The sequence below is a fragment of the Pseudomyrmex gracilis genome, unplaced genomic scaffold (assembly GCF_002006095.1).
Source record: "Pseudomyrmex gracilis isolate BER0280 unplaced genomic scaffold, ASM200609v1 scaffold_8, whole genome shotgun sequence".
Lineage (NCBI taxonomy): Eukaryota > Metazoa > Arthropoda > Insecta > Hymenoptera > Formicidae > Pseudomyrmex > Pseudomyrmex gracilis.
Window position 1 is genome coordinate 1,395,976 of NW_018020592.1, and position 24,251 is coordinate 1,420,226.

Sequence of the window (24,251 nt, forward strand, 5' to 3'; positions counted from 1 at the left end):
AAATAACGTTTTTCTGTTCTCTGTCGACTTTTTGTAACTCCCTCCCGGGGCGAGTTAAAGTCTCGGTCGTTTATTTTTGTCCAAGCAAGAGACATGCCCGAGAACGTCGACTGTTCGGAGTTTTCGAAGTATTCTCGACAGGGATAGAAATTAATTAAATAGAGTTTATGTACTCTCTTTATTTTTTTAACAGTCGCAAGACTTGTAGAAATTGAAACGCATCGAGAGATCTCGGAGAGAGCAATGACGGAATCGAAGAGTTTGCGTCTCGTCGTAAAGTCAAACAAAAACAGGATTGTTGATCGTGAAGTGATTATTAGATAAAGCTACCTAGGAAAAGGGAATGGACTGTGGAGAAGAAATCAAAGTCGTGCAAACCAAGGCCAGAGCGATACATAACTTTCTATCCAAACTTCCGTTGTATAAGTCGACTGTGATATCGTTACACGCGAGTTAAACTTTAAAACGCCCATCGCGCTTGTTTCATCCTCGAGCGCTTCGAGAAAAGCTTTAAAGAGTCATAACTTCATTAATTACGGGATTTACAGTGTAACTTACCGTAAATCGGATTAGTATGAAAATGCGATCTAGAAATATAGTCGGTACACATTTTTGTGCTCGCGGCTGGTCCTCTCTTTATCTTGAATATTTATATACAAGCTTGTTTATTTTAATAATAGAACAACTTTTTTTGTTTTGTTTTCGTGATGTGCGTATTATACTTGATGGTAAATCGTTCTAGTACATTTCTGTTTGCTTAATTGCCGTTTATTATTATAACACATTTGTGTTATGTACAAATCTCTTTGCGTGCGCGGGAATAATTTGAAAGCAATTATTAATGACGATTATATATAATTAAAACTTGAACGATTGAAATTACAAAGTGAGATTAAATAAAACGAGTGTTTGACATTGATTGTGCCGACACTTTATTTAATAAATTATTATTTTAACTCGGATTGCATATAGAAATAATGCGAGTGTTTAAAAAGAGATAACTGAAAAAATATCCTCTTGAAAGTAAAGCGTTGAACGCCTGAACGGCTTGTACAAATAGTGTTAACATACGCTTCGCTTTCTTGCATACAAAAAGACTAGAACAACTAATCTTCTCTGCATAAAATGCTTGTCATGCGACACCTGAGACACACACACACACACACACACACAAGCAAGTTTAAGAATATCAACGTGTTGAAATAACAAGATGAAGCGTAATTACGTTTTTCCGCAAAAAAATATAAATTTATATGTGCTGAAATTTCTCAAGAATTCACTCGTCAGAGAGTACGTCACGCGGGGATTTTGCAATTATAGATGTTAAATGTTAAAGATGCACAGGTCTGCGTCATGTATCGATGTAATAATAGATGCTATTACGTATACAAAGCGTGATACAACATTTATGAAGATATATCTGTACGCTTGCATATGCCGAAATTCTCTCTATATTTTTACTCCCGGTGACATATTTCCGGGGACGACATCATAAATAATTTCTCTGTATTCTCACATTTCTTCGTGATAATAGGAAAACGCTTTTCTGCTTATGAAAAAAGAAGTACGTCATATGAACGAACTTTATTAGGATTTATAACTTTATTTTTTTTTGTCGTATGCAAAACGCGATCGTACTTTTTTATATTTTTTATAATCAAAATTTACTCTGTGTGTTTTTTTTTTATCTGACCGTTGAAAGCCGCAAAGTAGTTTTGTGAGACGAAGAAATCCTCATATTCCAAAACTGAATTAGTGGAGTCACGAAAGATTCCGCGTCGTTGTGGGTACGCCGACTCGGGACTGTGAAACGACGATTCTTTTTCGAAGAATGATGCGTGTTTCAAAAGATACATAAATATATAAATACATAAATACGAGAAACATAATAAGTTGCTTAGTAGAAAACGAAAGAAGAAACAAACAAGAGAGAGAGAGAGAGAGAGAGATTCGATATCGGTATCGGGGTGAAATGTTTAAGGGCTGTCCGGTGAGGCAGTTTGACTTGTGCTTGCGCGACAACGACCGACTCGTACGAGAAGAAGAAGAAGACAGAATGGAGAGGAGTAACGCATCGAGCACAAGCAGCCTGACGTTGCCGCAGATATCGGGAGCGAGTCCCGATGGCGGTGCCAGCCCCAGAAGAGCCGTCAGTCCCCTGCTCGAGGTCCGCAGGCCTCACTGCACCCTCAACTGCGACGCTTGCAACTTGTATCTCGAGGACATTTACAGGCACAGTACGTGTACATCTTCGCAACAAGAGGACATTTAATTTTCCGTGGAGAAGATCGCGGCGATCGAATCACTCGATACCCTATCAATTATTATATCTTTCAAACATCGCGACCACCATTCACGACAAATTCATTCGAAATAACACAGTCGGTAACCTCGAGCGAAATTCTTTTATTAGAACGCTCATTATAACGTTATGATTTCTTCTCTCGATGACAAATCCCATCGCGAGAGATATTGCGGGCAATAATACGTTACATATTGATGTCATTTTCACAAAATTATCGTTAGGCTGAGCCTACTGTTCATGCACTAGTTTCACTACTTTCTAAATGAATATAAAAGCCTTTCGTAGCCTTTCGAGTCGTCGAAAATCCTTACAAGTCTTTTTTTTACCCGAAATGAAGGCTTTTATACAAAGTTGTTTTTAGTAATTCGTTTTCGAAACTATCGTGTTTGCGGGATTTCGCAAATTACGTAAAGCCAAATAGTAATTGCGTTTTCACGGTTCTGTAATTTTCTTTCGCCAGGTTTTAACAAATTTACTAATGCTAATTGTTCACGTTATTTATTTGTTTTCTCTTCAAGGTTTCTTCTGTGGTTTTTCTTACAAATGCGTAATATTGTTTGTCTATTTATATGTTATTCGAAGACTGTATTATCTCATAAAATTGAGAGAGAAGATATGCAGATATATTGAATCGAAACTGCTATATAGTCTATATATAGCGGAGTGTTTGCGAATACTTTCTCTCTTTGCGTGTGGAATATGGAGAAAATGTCAAGATAAAAATCTCTTGTAAAATACCGATTATCATTTATTTCTATTATTTGTTGCGTTATTATTTAAATTCTCTCTAAGTCAGTTTGCGCCACTAGTTTAGATAAAATTCTATAAACACGGAACTAAAAATTTATTTTGAAAAATCTAATTTCTTCTTCTGTAACAGAAATTTATTTTTGCTCAAAATATATAAATACAGATAATAAAAAATTTACCGGACACAGATAATAAAAAATTTAATTTATTTAATTTGAAATTTTTTTAACACAATTGCTAACGTTATTTCTTTTTATTTATGTTCCGACACATTCATTCTATTGAATATAGCGTTGTTTAGTACGCCAGAAAATCATTTAACCAATTCCATGATTTCCTGGAACGGATGTATCAATGTTGTATGTGTAGTACGTGTAATACAAATATATATTCGCGGACGCGATTATTGTAAATTGATCTCCTCATTCCATTGCGTTCTAATTTCTGCTTGACACGAAATTGACGCACGCTATACATGCGACCGGAAATATAAATTATATTATCGGATTATTATATGCGTGAATGCCGTTACATTTTTTGCAATCTGTTTAAAAATTATTTTCAATAAACAAATCTTATAATTTTTAAAAATCTCGAATCAATAAGCGTATTTTTTTAGATTAATTATATATATATAAATAAAGACAAACATCATATGCAATAAACTGATAAAAACGTTGTAGTCGGCATTAGGGCAAATGATTGAGTCGTACAATTTTTATAAAGGTGTTTTTTTCTAGGATGATATATCCGAACAGAGTAGTAAAACTTACTGGCGAGCGGACGAAGGAGAAAGTTCCGCGCGCTAGGCGGTCCGTCTGACGTAGGCGCTGACTACTCTACTGAGATGAGGTTGAAGTAGTTTCGCTCGATTGCGTGCGGACGTTCCAATTTCATGTAATTACAACTTTGCGGAATATTTCGCAGCGTTACGTCTGAATTGTCTTTTAACGCGTTTGCCGCGTATTCACGATCGCGGCCTCGTCACGCGATCTGTTAAATATCGATCATCTCTTTACACACAACGAGCTGATTACGTTCTATTATCGCCATTTATCGTCAGTTTTTTCTCTTTTTTTTTTGTTTTACATTGCTTCCGTGAACTCTGATATCAAAACGGTGTACTTCGGTTTTGTTGCAGAAATAGTAGAAGGCGTCAAAAGAGGCGGCGGTTCACCTTTAAGGCCCATAATCGACGAAGCTTCCGTCGAAGAAGAGGTAAATAATGACGGCAAACATTTTTAAGCATGTTCAAACTGTCTCGGCGTAATAATTGTGTTTGTGTATTTCAGTAACGCGCATATGAAAGATTTATTTATCACTGTAGAACAATCATTTTTTTATTTGCATTAGTATTTTCATCTAATAAATGTATTACACACGAAACGTGCATTTGCGCATTTTATTTTTCTCTCGTTCAAAGCTGATGTATTAGATTTCTTTTTACGACACGAGCATAAATTTTCAAGAGAGAATTCTCATTTTTATAGGTCGCTACGCTAATGAGACGATGTTGGGCGCAGGATTCCGCGGACCGGCCAGACTTTCCAGCGCTGAAGCAAACCATTCGTAAAATTAATAAGTGAGTAATTTTGCACCGTGAATTATATCGTTAGAGTCGTAAAGTCATCAACGCCTTCTCACTTCTCTCTCTATCTCTCTTTCTTTTTTCTTTCTCACTCTTTTTCCAACTTTTTCTTGCGATTTACAGCGCGAGTCTCTTGCACGCGGTTTTAATTGCGATTGAGTTGACGTTGACGTCACCGGAAAAACGTCACGTATACGCAATTTGACGGCAGACTCGAAGCCAGATCCTTGGGCAAATTTTAATGATCCACTCTCTCATTAAGCTAAAAGCCTGCGTCCGAGCGCACAGGGACATTGCTGATGTAGAGAGGCTGCGATAAAAAGAACTCGCGGTGTATTGTCCATTGAATTACTCTGAAACACCTCGATAAACCTCGGCGCAGCGGTGTAACGCGATAATACCGCGGGCAAGTACGCGGGGATTGTAAAAACTCGCGGTAACGCTCACTATCAGAAGAACACATTAACTGCATTATCCGGCTATTGTACGTCTGGCGTTATTTCCGTCCCGTTTGCTTTGCCGTTCCGGGATTGTCGTTGCGTTTTACGCTAACGTATATCGAAAGTGTCGATAAACGTGACGATACCATGATATCGGAATCGGTTTCCGTAACGCGTGTTTCTTCGCGCGTACAGAGCAAAGTCATGATTCAAGTTCGAAAAAAACGAGAATCGAGCGATCTGTGCTGGCTGCGGATCTCTGGCGCCACCGATATCGCACGTCGAACAGTGTGTGCTGTTCGTATTCAATACGACAAATTGCGGAGACCATTGTGCCGCGGCATAAAGCGTCGCTGCGGCAGCGAGAAGAGAAGCGCGGGAGTTTCGCGATATATCTCTTTTCACCGCGAGTGTATTTCTTTCTTCTTTTCGCGTAAAAAGAGCGGCCAGTAACCTCTGCTCTTTGGCCATTATATTGGCATAGTTTTCGACCTACCGCGCGCTGTGCATCATCTCGTGCTCGAGAAATCCGAAGGCACCGCCGTCGGGCTCAGGCGCGCGCGATAACTCAGTAGGTCAATTACTGCACGGCAACGAGCGTGCCGTGCGGTAATTCCGGACGCGGTCGAGCGCGCCCCGCGCGTCGTTTTAAGAAATGCGCGAGCTGTGAAAATTTTAAAGCGAGAAAAGACTTAAGATCGTGAATAAGAAAAAGGTCGAAATAGCCGTGTCATCGACGATCGATCATCCTCCGGGGAAAATTGTATTTACTTACGAGGCGCTGCTTTCTCGGAGATTTATACTATAAATCAAACTACTACTGAATCACTCTCGCGAGATTATTTTTCTTTATATAGAAAGAAAAGATCTCGTGTGTCTTTTCTAGAGAGAGGTCTCACATTTTCACGATCATTACGGATCCAAGCTTTCGCTTGAAAAAGTGTCTGACTTTAAAATTAGAGAAAGAAGTGAGAAAAGGATAGGTGCATGCAGATTTTCCTCGCTTTTGCATTTATAATTGATATATTATAAGTTACGCACATAATTTGTTCCTTTCATCTTATTTTTATCGCGCGCTAAAATTTGAGGTGTGAGTAAAAAGAATTATTTAATCTCTCGTGGAAAAAGCAAGTCAATCGACATTGGACGACATCATCTTCGATGAACGGCTGTTTCGACAAACGACTCGCACTTGATCGAGAGCTTCAGATCTCATTTATCTTTGACGCGGTTTTATCATGGTGCTCGTGAACTATTTTTTATTTTCATTTTCGACCACACTGCCCGAATGAATTGGATCGACGTGACGTTCGTTGATTGACTTTTGTATGACTTTCGCGGCTTCGAGAGACGTGCGTGCGTGTACATATTTGCAAAACTGTTATTTAAACATAGTGATATAGTGAAACACATATTTATGAAATATGTCGATTAGAAGTAATTTAATATATAAAATATTAAATAAATATTTGAGAAATATTAATTAATATTAATTAAATTATAAAATGTGTTTTTCATACGCTTGTCGAACAAAAAATATATTTCATAACTTCGAACAATTAATACGCGCGCATTTGTGAGAGATAAAAATTTCGAAGTGGTACGTGATATACATATGTGTGCGCTTGAATTAAAAACGATTGTTCGACACCTCTAATTTAACAAAACTTTGATGAACAAGAACTTCAAACGTCATATCGTTGTGACAGGATTAAATTCTGATTCGTCCTATTTGTGGTAAAGTTGATATGTGTGTTGTTCGCGAAAGTTCTAAAGCTGTAACAGCGTTACAGGCTTGTCAGGATATCTAGAACTGACACTACATGTATATATGTATACATACGCATATATACCTCAGTATCCAATGTACATATATATGTACATTGGATACTGAGAGAGAAATATAGAATCCCTGAAAACTTTCTAAAGTTTGCTTATTCAGAGAACAACATAGAATATTAAAGCAGAAAAGTTTAAAACTTTTAAGTACTTTCCAATTAATCCGATACCCTCATTTTTTAACGATCGTGTATTTATTTTTTCTCACACAACAAAGACAATTTTTAACAAATAATTTCAGAAAAAAAATTCTTTATACATAAACAAATTTTTTATTTACAGTTACGTGTAATTATATACCTACAATTATACAATTATAATTATTATTGAGCATCCTAAATATCTCGCTTATTTTTTATGATAAGAGGATGCCGAAAAGAGTCATTATTCACTTCGAGGAGACATTTTTAAGATTTCAAGGTCATTGTCATTTTTTTAATCTGAAAGTACATATTTTTATCCTCGCGATGTGATAGGCAAGGTCAAGAATCCAAAACATTCTTGTTTATTACAGTATTTGTCTCCTCAAACTGAATAATGATCCTTTTCCTATCCTTCTATCATAAAAAATGAGCGAGATATTTAGGATGCTCAAGTTAGGTGGGACATCTTGTATATGAGATCGTCTCAATATATCTTACACATAATTATATGTAAGTTATTTATAATCAGACATGGAATTTGTTTAGATATGCATTTTTTGTATATATAATTATTATATATATATACTTATAAATATATATATATACTTATTTAGAATGTGATTTTTACATAGTACAGATATATAGTATGTATCTGTTGGTATTTATCGCAATTGTTTGGAATATGATTGCGCTAATTAATCACAATTATCTTCAGGAAAAATGCTGCACGTATTTACAGGCGCGGATACGTTGTTGCATAATTTTTATGTCAGAATCGTTGCATACCATTATCATACGTTTAGCACGCACATCGGAAAAAAGCATATTGATAAGTTTTTATCAATCGAACAAATCGTTAATAAGAACGAAATATTTATTGTGTGTGTTTGCGTTTATTTATTTATTTTTTTTTTTTATTTATTTTCAATAAATTGCGCAGATTAATCTCGTGAATTTATTAATAACGCGCGAACGATAAAATTCGTATTATTAAATTTCCACATCGTCGTCGACACACACGCGCACACACACATACTAGATGCATTGTTTCGCGCACAATGTGCAAGCGGAATATTAAGTGATCATATAATAGTTCTCTCACATGAATATACAGTAGCGCAATACTATAAATGTGTGCCGTATAAAAGTAAAGCTCAGTGTGAGTTATTTCGGATTAATATATTGGAGAAACTAATTGTGTCCAACGAAGTCTCGTGTGCGCAACAGTTGATGAAGTTTAGGAAATGGGGAACACACGAATGTGCAAGAGGAAAGAAAGAGAAAGCAGATACAAGATGAGCAAATTTAATATAATCGTACTAAATGCAATGTTCGCGCAAAAATTAGACAGCGCGGTATATTCCTTCGCGTTTTGATGATCGCATTTAACAAAGAGATTTTCCGGGACTTTTTGCTAAAGCGCGTACGCACTTTTTCAATGGTAGAACTTTTTTTCATTACATTTCCCCGATATTTATACGCCGAGTTTCCATTTTGCAGTGGTTTTGTGGTCGCAGACAAAACTCGTAAAGCTGCGGAAGCGAGCCTGCGCGTACGTATCCAATCGTAATATGCTACTCCCCCGCGGTACGCGAATGAATACTTCTTTGTGTAAAAAACGAAACGGCAGAAGGGATGTGTGCAGGAGAGAGGCACACATGCATTGATCATCTTCGGTGTTTGGAGCTGCAGGGAAATACGTGATTGGCGGTGGTAGATTAAAGCGATCGATATATGCTCGAGATTTGAGATGTGTTCGCTCATCGCGATATATCGAAGCCGAACTTGAGCGTACGGTAACGTTTGTCGTTTCATAGGAAAATTTTTATTATCGAAAGATTTTTGAGGCGCGCGATATATAGCTCTAAAGTGAAATCACCTTTGCGTTCGACGACAGGGGGATTGAGGCCGCGAGAGAAAAATTTCACCGTAACTAAATAAGAACTCTGGCAACGAAACGTGCACTTCCTTTGATCGGTGCATCGGAAGTTATTTGAGCTACGTAAAGAGACGAGAATTCTTCGCGACAGCAATAATTTGCCACGTATATATTCTCTGTATGATATATATTTTTTTGTTTTTTAATATTTCTCGCTCGTCTATTTTCCAATGTCTGGTGTATTTCCATCTTTTTGGTCTCATTTATGCGAGTAATTAAATTATCGGTATAATGCAGAAAGAATCGACGAGAGAGTCACGTGAAAAATAAAAGGAAAGATGGAAGAGATAATCCGAAAAGAGATACAGTCGTGAAAAAAAAGCTCGCGACACACTTACGTACACAGAGATGAAACTGGGATGGAAGAGAGAAGATAAATTAAAAGATAAATGAGAGCTAAAGAAGAATTTTTCCAGTAAGAGAGAGAACGTGTTTCTTGCAAAAAATGAGAAGAGCGCGCTAGAAAACGATCGTCATCGATCACGCACTTGAGTAGAATTCCTGTCGTATTTTACGCGCGCTAACGGCGAAGTTGAAATTGAATATACAAGGTGTGACAATTTTTGGCCAAGTTTGCCAGTAGTTTTTTTTTTTTTTTTTTTTTGAGAATTGCGACAATGGTACGAAACGGTGTCGCGCAACTTCAAAGAATTCTTTAATGTATCTTGTGCTCGATTCTAAAAAAAGATGATCTTAAGAAAGTTTCTCTTTAGGATTTAATTCTCATTATCCTTGCGAGAGAAATCGTCTTTATACGACGATTGACTCCTACGTAAGACATCTTAGACTTTTATGCATGACTCTCGTGTACCGATATTACATTATAAATCACGTCATATTTTATAAAGGCCGCGCAACGATGTGCGCGCGAAGAATATCTAATACACTTGCCTCGCACAAAGAAGAATCTCTCTTGTATTATTTTTCGATTCGAGTCGTGAAATTGAATTGGAAAATATTAACTATTTTACGACGTTTTATGGATTATACATTGGATTGCTCTTCTTATAGGCTAATAAATATTTAGCGTAAAGTTTTGTTATGCGATTCACGCGGTTTTAGAAAGATTTAATTGTTGCAATTGTTTTTAATAAAGCAAATTACTCATGTTCATTGATTTTGTGGTCAAAGAGAAGCAATTGATTATTCAACAAGTTTGTGTATGTACAGTCTGTTTTATCGGGTTCTTTGTGTGAAATTTGAAACGTGGTCTTGTGTAATTTTTTCGATTTGATAAAAATAAAAAAGATTGTTTTCTGTGCGGTATATTTTATATTTTGTTAAATTTGCCGATGGCAGTGTGAATCGAGCTAATGTCGCAGCGTGATTTAAACTAGAGTTTGTGTGCGTGAGATAGAAGGTTGGGCTTGTTTGCGCGTATCTGCAAGCAATATATGCTCCAATCTACACACACATGCGCACACATACACACACACTTTCTCTCACCCTTATTCGCTTTTGTACAACGTCAAACATCATTTTGTTTCATCCGCACATCATAGAGCACGCGCGTTGCGTCCGCACGCGCGCGCGTTCAACTTCATTGACAAGTTATATGTAACTTTGAAAATGTCACAGCAGCCAACGCTCGCTTTTGTTCAAATAAAAACACATATTTCAGAGTCACTTATCGCTCCCTTTTTCGAAGTTTAATTTACTCTCGATTCCGAGAGTGCATCATAAAAATTTTTCGATTTCTGTAGCGTTTCGCGAGAACAAAATGCTGATCAATACATATGTTAATATCATCTTTTCACGTTCTATTGATTGAGCGTTCTTTTTTTTCTGTAATCTACAGATTTTTCGACTATTATTGAGATTATTTTTACTGCAAAAAAGCAAATCTCTTTCAGTCCTTGTTATTACGGGAAAAGACTTTTGATGGAAAAATAATATTCATAAAAGCTCTCTGATCCAATTGGCACACACACACGCACACACACACACACACATAGAGGCAAAAAGTGTCACAAAATAATGATATTCAAGTTTCATGGCGCAGAAGCATGGGGCGCATCAATTTCTCCAACACTAATGTCGTTACGATGTCTTTGAGAGACGATCATGTGCGACATTACTCTGAACAACTATGCTTACTACACACACATATATTCTCTATATATACACACGAAGAGATAGACTTAGGCTTAAAGTTAACGTGGACTTTGTCACATATGCTGACACGCGCCACGCTGCGAGTCGCGAACTCTAGATCGAACAAGATAATTACGTGTGTTCGATACATATACTTTGTAAAGGAAATTACGCAAACTGGCGCGTAAAAGCCTCCGGCCGACTGATGACATTAAAGTCGGCAAAGTGAAACGCGAGATCCTTTCGCAAACGTTCGGCTGACTACTACAGAAAATAAAGAAGTGTCAAAGTTACTGAAATATCTTGCCGCTACTTTTACCGCTATTTTTGAAATCATAAAAAAAGAGAAAGAGAGAGAGAGAGAGAGAGAGTAGAAATTAACTATCGAATTATTTATATAAACGTTTTTTTGGTATTACAATTTTATTTATGAAATTGTTGATTTTACCTTTTCATGCGCGCGAAAAATTACTGAGTTTTTATCTCCCGCGTATTTTTCTCCCCTCTATGCAAATTACTTGCTGACGTAATGTAATCGCGAACAATTTAATGTAAAGCCTTGAGACATTTCTTCCGGCAAAGAGACACGTATCAAAGAATTTTCCGTTTCATAAATTACGTTGGCGTGGCACAGCAATATGTTTAGCATTTTCGTCGAGCGGACGAGAAGCTACTTTTCTTCGTTCGTGTTTGGACTCACCTTCCTACATTGTGTGCGAACGTGCCGGGTATATTTATGTCGGTATCAGCGCTTCATAATTCATGAAATAATACTTATTGTATCTAAAGTATATAATATAATAATTAAGATAATTTCAAATTGCGCAGCGTGTTGTAATTCAAATTTATAATTGTTTCTCGCATTCTCTCTCAAACTATATATTGTTTCATTATACTATTTAATTATTTAATTATTTAATTTTATTATTTAATTTTCCAACATTTTACTCATATGTGCACGGATTAATTATAAGTATAGCTTCCTTCATATTTCCGTTGAAGAATGAATTCTCTCCGAGTAATATTATTACGAATGCAAACTAAATAATTTAAGCTGGTTAATTATTGCAAACGAGATGTAAAGCGAGTTGTTCACGAAAGATCCGTGCGAACTGGAAACGGCATTTATCCTTTCGAGAACAGCGCTCATTGAAAGAAAAGGTCACGGAAGGAAGAAAAAGTTACGCAAGTAGTTTTTTAAGAGGTATATTGTTCACGAAATGGTCGCACAGAAACTTCGTGAATATATCCGGTTTTTCGGAGGTTTTAGAAGAGTTCTTGTGTACAAAACTTTACCCTCTTCTGTCCAAAATCAAGCAGAAAAATTTTCCAGCGTTGCAAAGTGAGTCGGCAAATGTAATAATGACGCAGTATTCATTTTACGCTATGTATGTAAATGTCAAGCCAGATTAACACGAGTTTTCCCTAATAATGTCGCAAAGTACAAGTACTAATCGTTATGTCGTTTAATCGACCGCTATAAGAAAAAAAACATTCATTTAATGTCGTTTGTTAATATCATTTATTTCATTCATTAATATTATTTACACAGAATATACATACATGAAATAAGATAATAATTTTATACAAAAACAATTTGTCTTTGAAAGAATATTGAACTAATATCAAATTAATTGATCGAATTGTAGCTGTAACAACCTTGTTACATTTATATCGCGACTAAAACTAAACAAAGTCGCAAAGGCGATAGAAATTGTATCGATTTTGTCTCTGTATTTCTCTCTCTCTTTCTCTTTGTGCGCATTTTTCAATTCCTCTGTAATAGACAAGAACTAATTTTCGATAAATGGTGTGCGCATTATTGCGTCGATAGAAATGTGACTTGTATATTTTTTTTCAAAACATTGCACAACGATGATAAAGCTGATCTGTTCCTTCATTTGTACGATGGGCTGTCACTGTTTTTTTTTTTTTTTTTTTTTTAAATAAAAAAACAGTTTTTTGATCTTCTGAACGTCGCACATTCCGCGTCAAAAAGAATATCTACTGAAAAGAAATCCATTAATTTTTCTGTGTAAGATTACACACATTTACACTTATATCTTACATCTATATACTTCTTGGAACATTATTTTTCTTAAAAAGCAGCTTTTCTTTTCTTTTCCTAATTCTCATGTTGTGCTGAGAAGTCCAAATGGGAACGAGGATTTCTCGTCGGATTGTGAGTTTTTATTGAAATGTATACGTATTACAGTATGGAAGAAGGAAAATGGTTTTTATAAGAGTTTTTATAATATGCTGTGTGTCAGAAGGGATTTAAAAGACAGAGAAGAAAGAGAGAGCGAAATGTTTTTTTTAATTATTTAGTTATTTAAATAAAATGAAATAGAATAATCTCATAACAAGCTCTTAATTTGCACGCAAATTGTGTTATTATTAAGAAATATATACTCTTCCGAGATGAGGAAGCGACTCGATTTACTAATATCTTAAGCGAAGCGGTTATACCTCGGTTTGATGACTTACAGCAGAATCAATAATCACAGTCGCAAACAATCCCCGATATCGGTTTCTCTGTACCTGTGTGATATAGGTATGCCGTTTGTCCGACTGCAATCATACTGCGATTGGATTAATTGTCTTTGCGAAGAGCTTCGCTGTGTTCCGATTGAGGTTTATCCTATTTTCCGCGCTTCGGTGATCGTTTGCGTCTAAACTGAACAATAGTTTGCGAGTTTGCGGAATTTCGTTTTTCCTGCAGATGATACATAGCCATTCGACGAAACTATTCGATAACACGACATATACGAGGTTTTTTTTATGTGTGTTTATATATTACATTATATATCTATTTAGCTTCGTTCCTATTTGAGTTTCCACTGTGATATATGCATCAAAACTACAGAATAAATATTACGGAGAATGCGCGTGTATCTGTTTCAGAGACTACGAAAGCAGCAATATATTGGACAATTTGCTGTCCCGTATGGAACAGTACGCTACGAACTTGGAAACGCTGGTGGAAGAACGCACGGCGGATTATCTCGACGAGAAACGTAAATGCGAGGAACTCCTTTACCAGTTACTACCGAAGTAAGTTTCCGCAGAATGCGACTATAAAGCAAAGTTTTCATCGGAAACCGTCGTATTTGACAAGTACCGTTGAGAATTTACTCCGAGTATCTTTCGTGTTTGGCTAGGAACGATAAATATTCAAATGGTCAATTATTGTTGGAAAATACCTTTGAAACAGTCTCTACGGTCTAAGATTTCCGTCTTGGGAAAAGATTTTTATTATCTAAAATTGATCGTGCGTGTTTCTTTCTATGAAATCGTAACTGCAACATTCTAATTTTGCAAATTGCTTCACGTTGTCACAAAGAAATTGTGAAATCGCAAAGAGAAGAAAAATGCGAACTACTGAAACGTTAAGAATAGATTGAGACAGATTAAGAATAGACTTTTACAATATCACTTTTTTCTAAATCGGAATTAATTTTTTTAATTAGAGAAAAAGCGGAAATAAAATTATAGAACAGTGTATAGAAGAACATACTTATAGAAGTCATGTAAAAAGTTTTTAAAAAATTCAGAAACAATTAGATACATTGCTTTCAATCGATTTAAGCAAAATCGGAAAACACATTTGTGCAAAGTGACGGGAGAGATTTAAATTAATCACAAGAGAGATTGGTCTGCAAATTGATGTAACGCTTTCTCGTTTCACTTTTTTTTCTATCTGCATAGAATTATTTCTATCATTTTTTTGACACGTTGTTTTTTTCTGTTGACAACTAAATTCAATATTAGAGTTTGTTTCGATAATACAGTTTGCTTATCCGAGTGATTCGAATAGTTTATTCGTGTTTGGAATTTGAATTTGTTTTATGGCCGGTTTGGATTGAATTTTTATTTGCATTTGTGCCGGCGTTCGCGACAGTGTGTGAATTATTTACCGGGATTTCTGTATCGACAAAAATATGCTAATCCAAGATACCTACTGGGAATAAATCAGTCGGACATAAATGTACACGAGCGCGCTCGTTTTATATAGCAAACCCACACACCAAAGCATTTAAAACCACTAATTAGACGTTTGCAATGAATGCGGTTACTCTGTGTATATAGCCTTTGACATCGCGGCGCGAAAATATTCAGTCGCGTTACAATCTGAAGAATCTGTCCACGTATTGCAGAGAGCGTGAAATTGAACGGCGGTGATATGGAAATGAAATGAATCGGTCAAATCGATTTGCTCACGCGGTGAGGCGCGATCGAACGGAAGGTTATCGAAAGTTGGTCAACCTTAAAATTGAAATTGATCTGAATAAGAAAATGAAAAAAAGAAGGGAGAGAGAGAGAGAGAGAGAGAGAGAGAGAGAGAGAGAGAGAGAGAGAGAGAGAGAAGAAGGAAGAGAGAGAACAAAATAGAAGCCGCCATTGCGTGAAGTAAAGATACAACGGAATTGTCGTAAGAAAACGGACGGAATAATTTTCTCGTTATCGGCATAGAACGTAATTTGCGAAGAACTGCAACATAATTATACGGTGTTACTTTGTATCGAGATTGCACGAGACGCGGAGATGACGGGCATAACGCAAGGGAACTCGGAATGAATTGCTGATACGAGCAGCTTATGTAATACGCGTCTTATCGTTGCACATATTCCTCGTGTGTCGCTGCGCGTTACAACATAATTAGAATTTTCCATTTATTTAAAAAACACTAGTCATATGTCTAAAAGGGCGCTATTTTCGCAAAACATAAGCGGCGGAAATAATTTGATATAAATTTTGCGTTGTTCGCGAAAGATAATCAATTGTAAATCGCGCGCGCAGAAGTAACATTTTCCTTTTTTATGGAGAGCTATCTCGTCAAAGGACGGATAATGTATAGTGTACACATGTACGTGCGTGCAAAGCTGAAAGCTCTCGGTTAAACGAAACTATCTCATTTTGCGGCGTGTACGCGGTTAACATGGCTCGTATAACTGTTCGCCAGCGCAAGTAGGTAGAACTTAATGAACTTTGCGAAGATAAAAGAGACGAGAGCGCACGAGGTACATGAGATGGAATTTTGTTCGGAGCTTTGAAAACTTTATCATAGCTCGTATACCCTCGCGAGTGTTAACGCTCTGTACATATATTCGGACATTCGTCTACGTATCTACGTTATACGTCGAATTATCCGTGTCGCGCGTTTGCCCAATGTGTGACGATTTTAGATCGTGACCTAAAATACACGTAAAAGACAATTTTTGCGAGCGACCCGAAATTGATTTCCCGCCTGTAATTGGATAGCAACATTTTATTATCTACCTCTCGATGCACGTGATTTTTAGCTTATTTCATCGGGGGGAAAAAAAAATGAACGTGGAAAATTAACTTTCCTTAATGTGACGCACATATGTAATTGTGTAGTGTGTACGTGAGAGTACGCTAGTGTAATACTATCCTCTTTTCTTTCAAAGGAAGTAAAAAAATGTTAACTTTACTTCACTTGCACTATGTACTTTTCCAAGAGAGAAGAGTTTTAAAGGAACATTAATATGCAGTGTCTACTGCACATAGTTTATTTTTTACTTAATTTCTGAGGTTTATTTTATCTTCCGTTAAAGTTAACGTGTTAAATCTGTGAAATCACATTTATCGAGGAGAAAAAATTTATCTTTTTAAGGTAAAAAAAACCGCTTGAGAAAATTGATACGGAAGAAATTAATATTTGAAGTTTTAAGCATTTCGGGAAAAAAAATGAAGTCATCAGAGTTAAAAATTTTGAAACAAATAATATACATGTTTTGTCACTTTCGAGGACACCTTGTCTCATTCCCTCAAGAGACTTTTTCTGTTATTGTTTTTCTTGAAAAGACGTATGTTTGGCTGAAACAGATCGGTGGCGTCGCAACTGATCCTCGGACAAAGCGTAATCGCCGAGACGTACGATCAAGTGACAATCTACTTCAGTGACATCGTGGGCTTCACCAGCTTGTCGGCCGAGAGCACGCCGCTGCAGGTGGTCGATCTGCTCAACGATCTTTACACGTGTTTCGACTCCATTATCGAGAACTTTGACGTTTACAAAGTGAGTACTGACCCGTTTCCGGGAAAACATAATATTATGTAGATCACGATTTCACCCTCGGTTGAATGGGTGAATATTATTTTTGTCTCGAGGAAAAAGAAATAAGAGAAAGAGAGAAAGAAAGAGAAAAGACGCAGCAAAAGTCGAAGGCGTTAAACTCTTGCGCGAGGATGGCGTCACGCTCGCAATATCCAACTTTCTCAGGCGCTATTTTTTGTTGAAATGATGAACGCTTTTCGTTCGCAGCTCTCACAAGTTTTTTCTCCCGCGAGAGTCCGACGCGTTCAATTAGAAAACTTCGCGTTCGATCTCTCAGTCTTTGTTAATCTTTCTTTTTTCTCCCGCATTTTCGTTTTGTAGTTATTTTTTGCGTAGTTATTTCTGCGTTTTTCTGCCTTCAGGCTAAATGATCATCGAAAATAAAGCGCGTTACGTGGTTACCATGCCGTATTTCGCTTTAAATCAACCTCGAGAGATCTCCTAATTCTATATTTACGAAGCGCCTCCACGTGGAGATCCTATCCGCGAGATATTCAGTTAAAACCGACTGGAGGAAGATAAGCATGTCAATACCGAGAAAACAAATTGCCCTTGATTTCTTGCAGCAACGCAATTTTCCGTGAACGAATAATATGAAGAAACGTGCTAATAATAAAATAAATTTCTAACGAATTTTAATTGTGCCAAATGTCAGAGAATATATTTTAGGGAATATATTTCAGCAAAATTTATCTTAAATTAATATGCAGTTTTACACATACGCACACACGTTATTTCGTAATATGTTATATGTTCGTGTGTAGTTTCTTAAATTTTATTATTTTTTAATCACGGATTTTTTAAACTTCGTCTCACTGTTTCCACTCTCGAAAGTTCTTTGCTTTTATTTTCTCTCTATTTGCTTTTCACAGTATTAAATATCAGATGTAAGTACACTTTGCGCGGTTCTCTTTGTGTATTTATTTTTTCATTAATGTTTTACGTGTAAAAATGTATTGCTAAGCAAAAATAGATGTTATCATTTATTCTATTTGTTTTATTTCAGTATTACGCATATTTTTAAAACTCTAGTGCTATTGCTGAACAAATAAATATTTATTCTGCGAAATATTTTTTTTCTCACAATTACGTCACTTTGTATGAAAAATATGCGTATATGGGGGGAAATAAATTCAACGTATATCTTGTTTTTTTTTTTTTTTTTTAATATACATAATAAAATTAGGCAAACAAGGGTAATAATACTGACGCATATTGTACGAAGCAAATCGTAGTTTAGTACACTCTCGGGTGATATTAAATTTTTTATTGAGATTATACAGCGGCATCATTTGTTCCGATCTTTGTTTCAGGTGGAAACGATAGGGGATGCTTACATGGTCGTATCGGGATTACCGGTGAGAAACGGCATGAATCACGCCAGGGAGATTGCAAGGATGAGTTTAGCTCTCAGGGACACGGTAATGACGTTCAGCATTCGCCATAGGCCGACCGAGCAATTGAAGCTACGTATTGGCATGCATTCCGGTGAGTCAACACTTTATCATGTTTTTCTTTCTCGCACGCGTGTATGTGGGGAGGATAAAGATTAGTCCTAACATGATTTCGGACTTTCTGCCAAGCTTTATATTGTAGCCTTGTACGGGTCTATAATATATCTGAGAATTTCAGACCTTCTCTAACTTTCTCTCGATCTCTCGAAGTTTAGTATCACGCCGGGAGATTTGTATAACATCTCGTGTGTTATTACAAACTTTTATATTTTTGAAAAGAACATTTCTTCCACTTGTTTTGTATCTCTGCTACATACACGGTGTTATAAATTTGCTTTTTGCGCCACGGACACGGGGGGATCGATTTTCGCTCGCACAGAAGCAAAGGTCAGAAACGCGAGCTTTAGGTGCGGACGTTGCAAACGCGCACAACTTCAACAAACCAACATCTAGCGCAATATTAAAAAAAAAAAAAAAAAAATTTGTTTGCCGCGAGAACCATTACTCGGTTAGGTTAATTTTCAGGGGAATACGGAAAACGTCGAGGGAAATGCCAAAAACGAAAAACGTGAGTCGAAAATAGAATCACGGCTGGTAACATTGGCAAACTGTTCGTTCGTTATAAAAGAATGAGCGATTGCATTTTCCGATTAATAACGCCATTGCGTCCTCGATTCTTCTCTCATTAATTTATAAATTCGCGGCATGCGGACTCTCTCGAGAATTACACTCGTGTTATTACGTGACGAGAATCTTCTAGACTAACCACTACCACTTCCGAATCTCATTTCATTGTCTCGCTCAAATTTTTCTTGACCGACGCCAATGTCACACGCTCGTTCCCGGAGCAACACATATCCTTCACGATCACGTAAAACTTAGATTACACCAGTTCGGCGAGCAGAAGCGATTCTATGTGATATACGCCGAGCGGTCGGCTATCATTTCCGCGGTTAATTGCTTTTTAAATGGATTTGGAATACAACGTTGTTCACTCGGCGAGATAAAATTACGCGCTCGTAGATTCGTGGAAACAATTACTCATTAAAGTTTTAAAAGCCCGTCATTGAAATTAAATGTTTTCATTGTCATAAGAACAGAGAATTAATATTTGTGTGTGGAATTGTGTTTGTGATACTTAACAAAACATGGCATTTTTTGGAATAAAAATCTAAAAATTACGCGTCTCTGATAAAGAAAAAAAGATGATTAAACGACATTTAAAACACCAAAAAAGATACTTTTTAAATTTCTGTTTCTTTTACAGGGTGAAAATAAAATTTTTATATTTGTTTATTATATTTGAGAGAGATTTAATTTCTCTCAATTAAGGAAAAATTCAATTGTCGAAGTGATTGCTATTGTTGTCACCTCGCGTCATCATTCATCGGACAGCTTATGAATTTTGTTTTCACGGAAGCTTGGCGAACGACAAAGAAAAATGTTACACGCGTGTGATTGCAGGTCCATGCGTGGCTGGCGTGGTGGGTCTGAAAATGCCTAGATACTGCTTGTTCGGCGACACGGTTAATACGGCCTCTAGAATGGAGAGCAACGGAGAAGGTAATTAACTGCTCAATCATACCCGGGAAGAAAGGTTTCGCTTGTCGACGGTGTAATGGGGGAGAACTAGTAGTAGGAGGTTGAAAGTTATAGATGCGAGCGATAATTAAAGGGGAGAAGTAAAGGTGTGGCAAGGGCAAGGTCGCCGCTTAAGAGAAAATCGACCCGGTTCACGTGTTTCCATAGAGATGCGATCATGCTCGGTTTATTTTACATTGAACGTTAACCGTATGAGTCTAACCATAAATATTGATTAGCTGCAGCTACATGTTCATTTTAGCAACAATTCCTATAATCCGAAGACACATACACATGCACACACAAAAACACACGTATTTATATCATTGCTGATTAATTTATTGAAACTTATTATCATTTTGTCGATTAATTACAAATGTATCGCGCAATTGATTGATTTCGCGCTTATCTATAATTCCAAGTAATAATTACAATTAAAATCGAGCGACGGTAATATTCTGGGCAAATCAAGTGATAATCCTAATTGGAATCAATTTGCATCCGATGTTTTCTCTCGGTAGTAAGCCATCGAGACCATAAATGTAATGGTTTTGACACCGACCTGACACGAGGGTTTTGATTATTGTCGAAAGAAACGGCACGCTATTGATAAAATTGATTGCATCCTGTATCTCGTTTACCGGCAAAACAGCTCACGAGGCGCACGCACGAATGTCGTCGGTTAATGTCGCGTGGGTGGAGTGCTTTTCCCTCGCACAAGAATCTAGGTGCCGATGTCGCTCGTGCGAGGCAAGGACGCACCGCAAGGCGCCACGCGGCTGTTTATCGAGTTTTCTTCCTCGAGCTCGTGTTTTGTACGTCGAAAGAATTACACCATATAAAATTTTTCCAGATTTTAAAATTAGACTTTGGTGCATATGCGATTTCTTATCTGTTTCAATCCGTTTGACGCGTGCTCGAGCGCTGGACTGTTTTGTTTTTTTTTTTTTTTTTTGACGCGTTATCGCGTGCGTGCAGCACAAACTTAATGCGCAAAAACGTCACATTTCGAGATAATTAATCACAAAATTAATTAATTATTTTGCAACAAATTTCACGCGCGCAACTTTAGAATTTATTTATTTAATACGACGTCACACACATATGTGTGCGCGTGTGCGAGAGAAAACTATGAAAAATATTGCGTTCCCGCGCGCATATTTTTTTTTTTTTCTATCTATCTCTAACGAAATAAAATATACTAATCTAATAGAGAGAGTTTTCGATGAGGATTTTGTTTTGTTTCCTACGCTCTCATTTTACGCGTCAGATCTTGGTTCAATCGGAATCGATCGAATGCAAAATTGAGATTGATTACATCACAGAGTAAAATATGTCAATTATTCAAGAGTCACACGCACACATATCGTCTGCCGAATACGCGCATTTAATCAATTATCGACGCAGTGCTCTATGATACGATGTTTATTACGCGTAATAATTGGCATATTACATCGCGTAATTGATTCATTATGATGTAGTTACATAACTGATTTAACATGAAACACTCGCTCGCTATCGATCGCGCTCGACTGTAATACAACCTTATTCCCTCTTTTTCCGTTAGAAAGACAGCAATCAGGTTGCTCTAGAAACGGAGGAGATCATACGAAAATTACGTATATCGGATTAGCATATTTGCGATCGCTCGCTTTGCCTCTCGGTCGTGCCCGTAATCGAACTTGCGCACTCGCGCTCGCCGGAAGTTCCGATTGGAGGGTGTAACTTTATTATCGCTTTAAATTCCATTAAAAGTTTTCTCCGAGCGATCAGCTCGAGACGACGTGATATAGTCGCCAATTTATTCGTATTAGTTAGGTTGTGTGGCCATCGAACTGTAGATTGATTTGTCTCTCACAATTTTTGTTCCCATCCTTTTGTAACACTCCATTGTGAAGACCTTGATTTTTTTACGCAATGTGCTTTGTTATTTTTCTTACGCGCTTACAATTCTTGTCGTAATTGGAAATAATCGAGAAATCAAGTATTGTTCAACTTGATAAAAAAACTATAAAACATTTTGAAAACAAAACATTTGAAAACAAAAATTATCGAAATAAAACACACTTGCCGATATGTCTGACACAATTTATATTTTCTTGTCACGTATTTCGAGAAGAGCACAAATTATTTGTTGATATCAGCCACACACAGAGAGATTTACACGCAAAAGTTTGTGAAATAAAATTTACTTTTCAAGCTTATAGTTGTGACCCGAGCATTTTATGTGCTGTCGTAAAATACACGATAGGTAAAATACACGATAGGTTTACACAAAACTGGCTATTTTATATGAATTATTTATTGATGTTTGCTACACAGTATTTACGCGCAAAAGTTTATAAGACAGCTTTTATAAAAATCACTTTGCAAGTATTTGATAGCTTATATATGTTGTTTCTCTAATACCTTCTGTTGTCATAAAATATATCCACGATCGTTACGGCTATTTTATAGATAATTGGAATTTACGGTCTCTTTGTCTCGCTGAAGAGAAAATTAAAAACATTGAAAATCGGTAAAGTTTTTATTAAGATTTTCAATTTATATGTGACATACATAAAATTGCGTGTATATGCAAAAGATGATCATGATCATAATTGTTTTTTTTTTTTTTTTTTTTTATTTTGACTGTTTTATCACGTTTGCTTCAAACTTGTGCGGCTTCATTGATAGAGAGAAATTAATTGGTAGTCAGGATACGCGCGAAGTTTACATGTTGTTGAAGGGCTTTAAGTTCTTAGCTCTTCTGATACGGTCGTCTTGATGCTGCTCGCTCGCACGTCACAATAAATCGAGTCATGACGTTCTATTACATAAAGGTCATGTGAGCTTGTGAAGTTAACGAAAGCGACGTACAATGTCATTTAACATTATTACGTTTTGTTTCTCCGATACGAACATTAAATTTCTACTCTTTTCCAAACAGCTGGGATAATTCTTTGCAGGTTAAACATACAATAAAAAAAACAATACAGATTGATTATTCTTTATGTCGCAGAATTCCACGGTTATTTTAAATTTTGTTATTTGAAATTACAAACGTTTTTTTCCTATGAATAAGCAAATATCCGGATGCATACGCATCGCTTTGGTCATATCTCTGGACATGTGTGCTGGATATAATTGCTATTTAATTGGAAGTTTAAATTAATAGAATAAAAAACTAAAATTATACTACATAAATAAAAAAACCCAAAAAGTTAAGAATAAATTGAATAGGTTAAAAAAAAGTATTATGTGTTTTTTTATTTGTAATATTTTTTATTTCAGCACTTCACTCTCGAAAAGCACTTTAAATTTGCGCTCGTTTATGAAATCGTTGATCATACTCGATATTTAATTACGAGAATATCGATTCCAATCAACCCGTCTATTGAAATTAAAATCAAAGTTTAGAGCACACGTAGTTATAATTCAGAAATGAAGAGAACGACACGCGCGTAATGAGGAAGCAATTGCGCGTATACGAAAGGCATATAGAATGCATGTAGTTTCGCAGCACACGATGCAGCGTTGAAACTACAAAATGCACTGCCGCCGGAAGCTGTTAGACACAAAGGCCAGCTTATTCGCGTTACGTGCAGTCACTATGAAAATTCCTCTTGTTGCGTAAATTTCTGACGAACCAAAACCTTTTACGTCGGTAGATAAAATGTCACATTTCGATGTCTGAGACACGATATTCAGAAAAGAGCACAGCGTGCCCTTTTTCCGCCATTGTATTTTTGAAATAGTTTGATAATTTAATTCTAAAAATAGAATCAAACGGTGCTTTTACGACAAAGTCTTAAAATGCAAGCCCGTTAAAAATTGATATAAAACAGTTTAACAGAAATTTATTACAATCAAAGAGAAAGATAAACACAAAAAAATTAAATGTTCTTGTTTCTTTGTAATTTAATTTTTTGTAGAATTTACGCGCGCGTATAAAAAAAAATTTAAGAGCATTAAATTCCGCTTTGATTGCTCATACTCTCTGGATGTACCTATATTTAACGAAGCAACTGCTAAATCTACAAAAAAATCTAAAAAT

At 36.4% G+C, this 24,251-nt stretch overlaps 1 protein-coding gene across 2 annotated transcripts in view; it reads left to right on the forward strand.

Moving 5' to 3' along the window:
- Positions 1 to 24,251, forward strand: part of LOC109860905 (atrial natriuretic peptide receptor 1) — a 78,233-nt gene that overhangs the window by 48,724 nt on the left and 5,258 nt on the right. For both annotated transcript variants that reach the window (XR_002250899.1, XM_020440324.1), the window contains exons 15-20: positions 4,197 to 4,273; positions 4,546 to 4,637; positions 14,003 to 14,152; positions 16,949 to 17,141; positions 18,494 to 18,668; positions 20,099 to 20,197. Coding sequence is in view for 1 of the 2 variants with exons in the window: in XM_020440324.1 (XP_020295913.1) it covers positions 4,197 to 4,273; positions 4,546 to 4,637; positions 14,003 to 14,152; positions 16,949 to 17,141; positions 18,494 to 18,668; positions 20,099 to 20,197 (786 nt within the window). In the remaining variant the exon portion in view is untranslated. The remainder of the gene's footprint in view (positions 1 to 4,196; positions 4,274 to 4,545; positions 4,638 to 14,002; positions 14,153 to 16,948; positions 17,142 to 18,493; positions 18,669 to 20,098; positions 20,198 to 24,251) is intronic.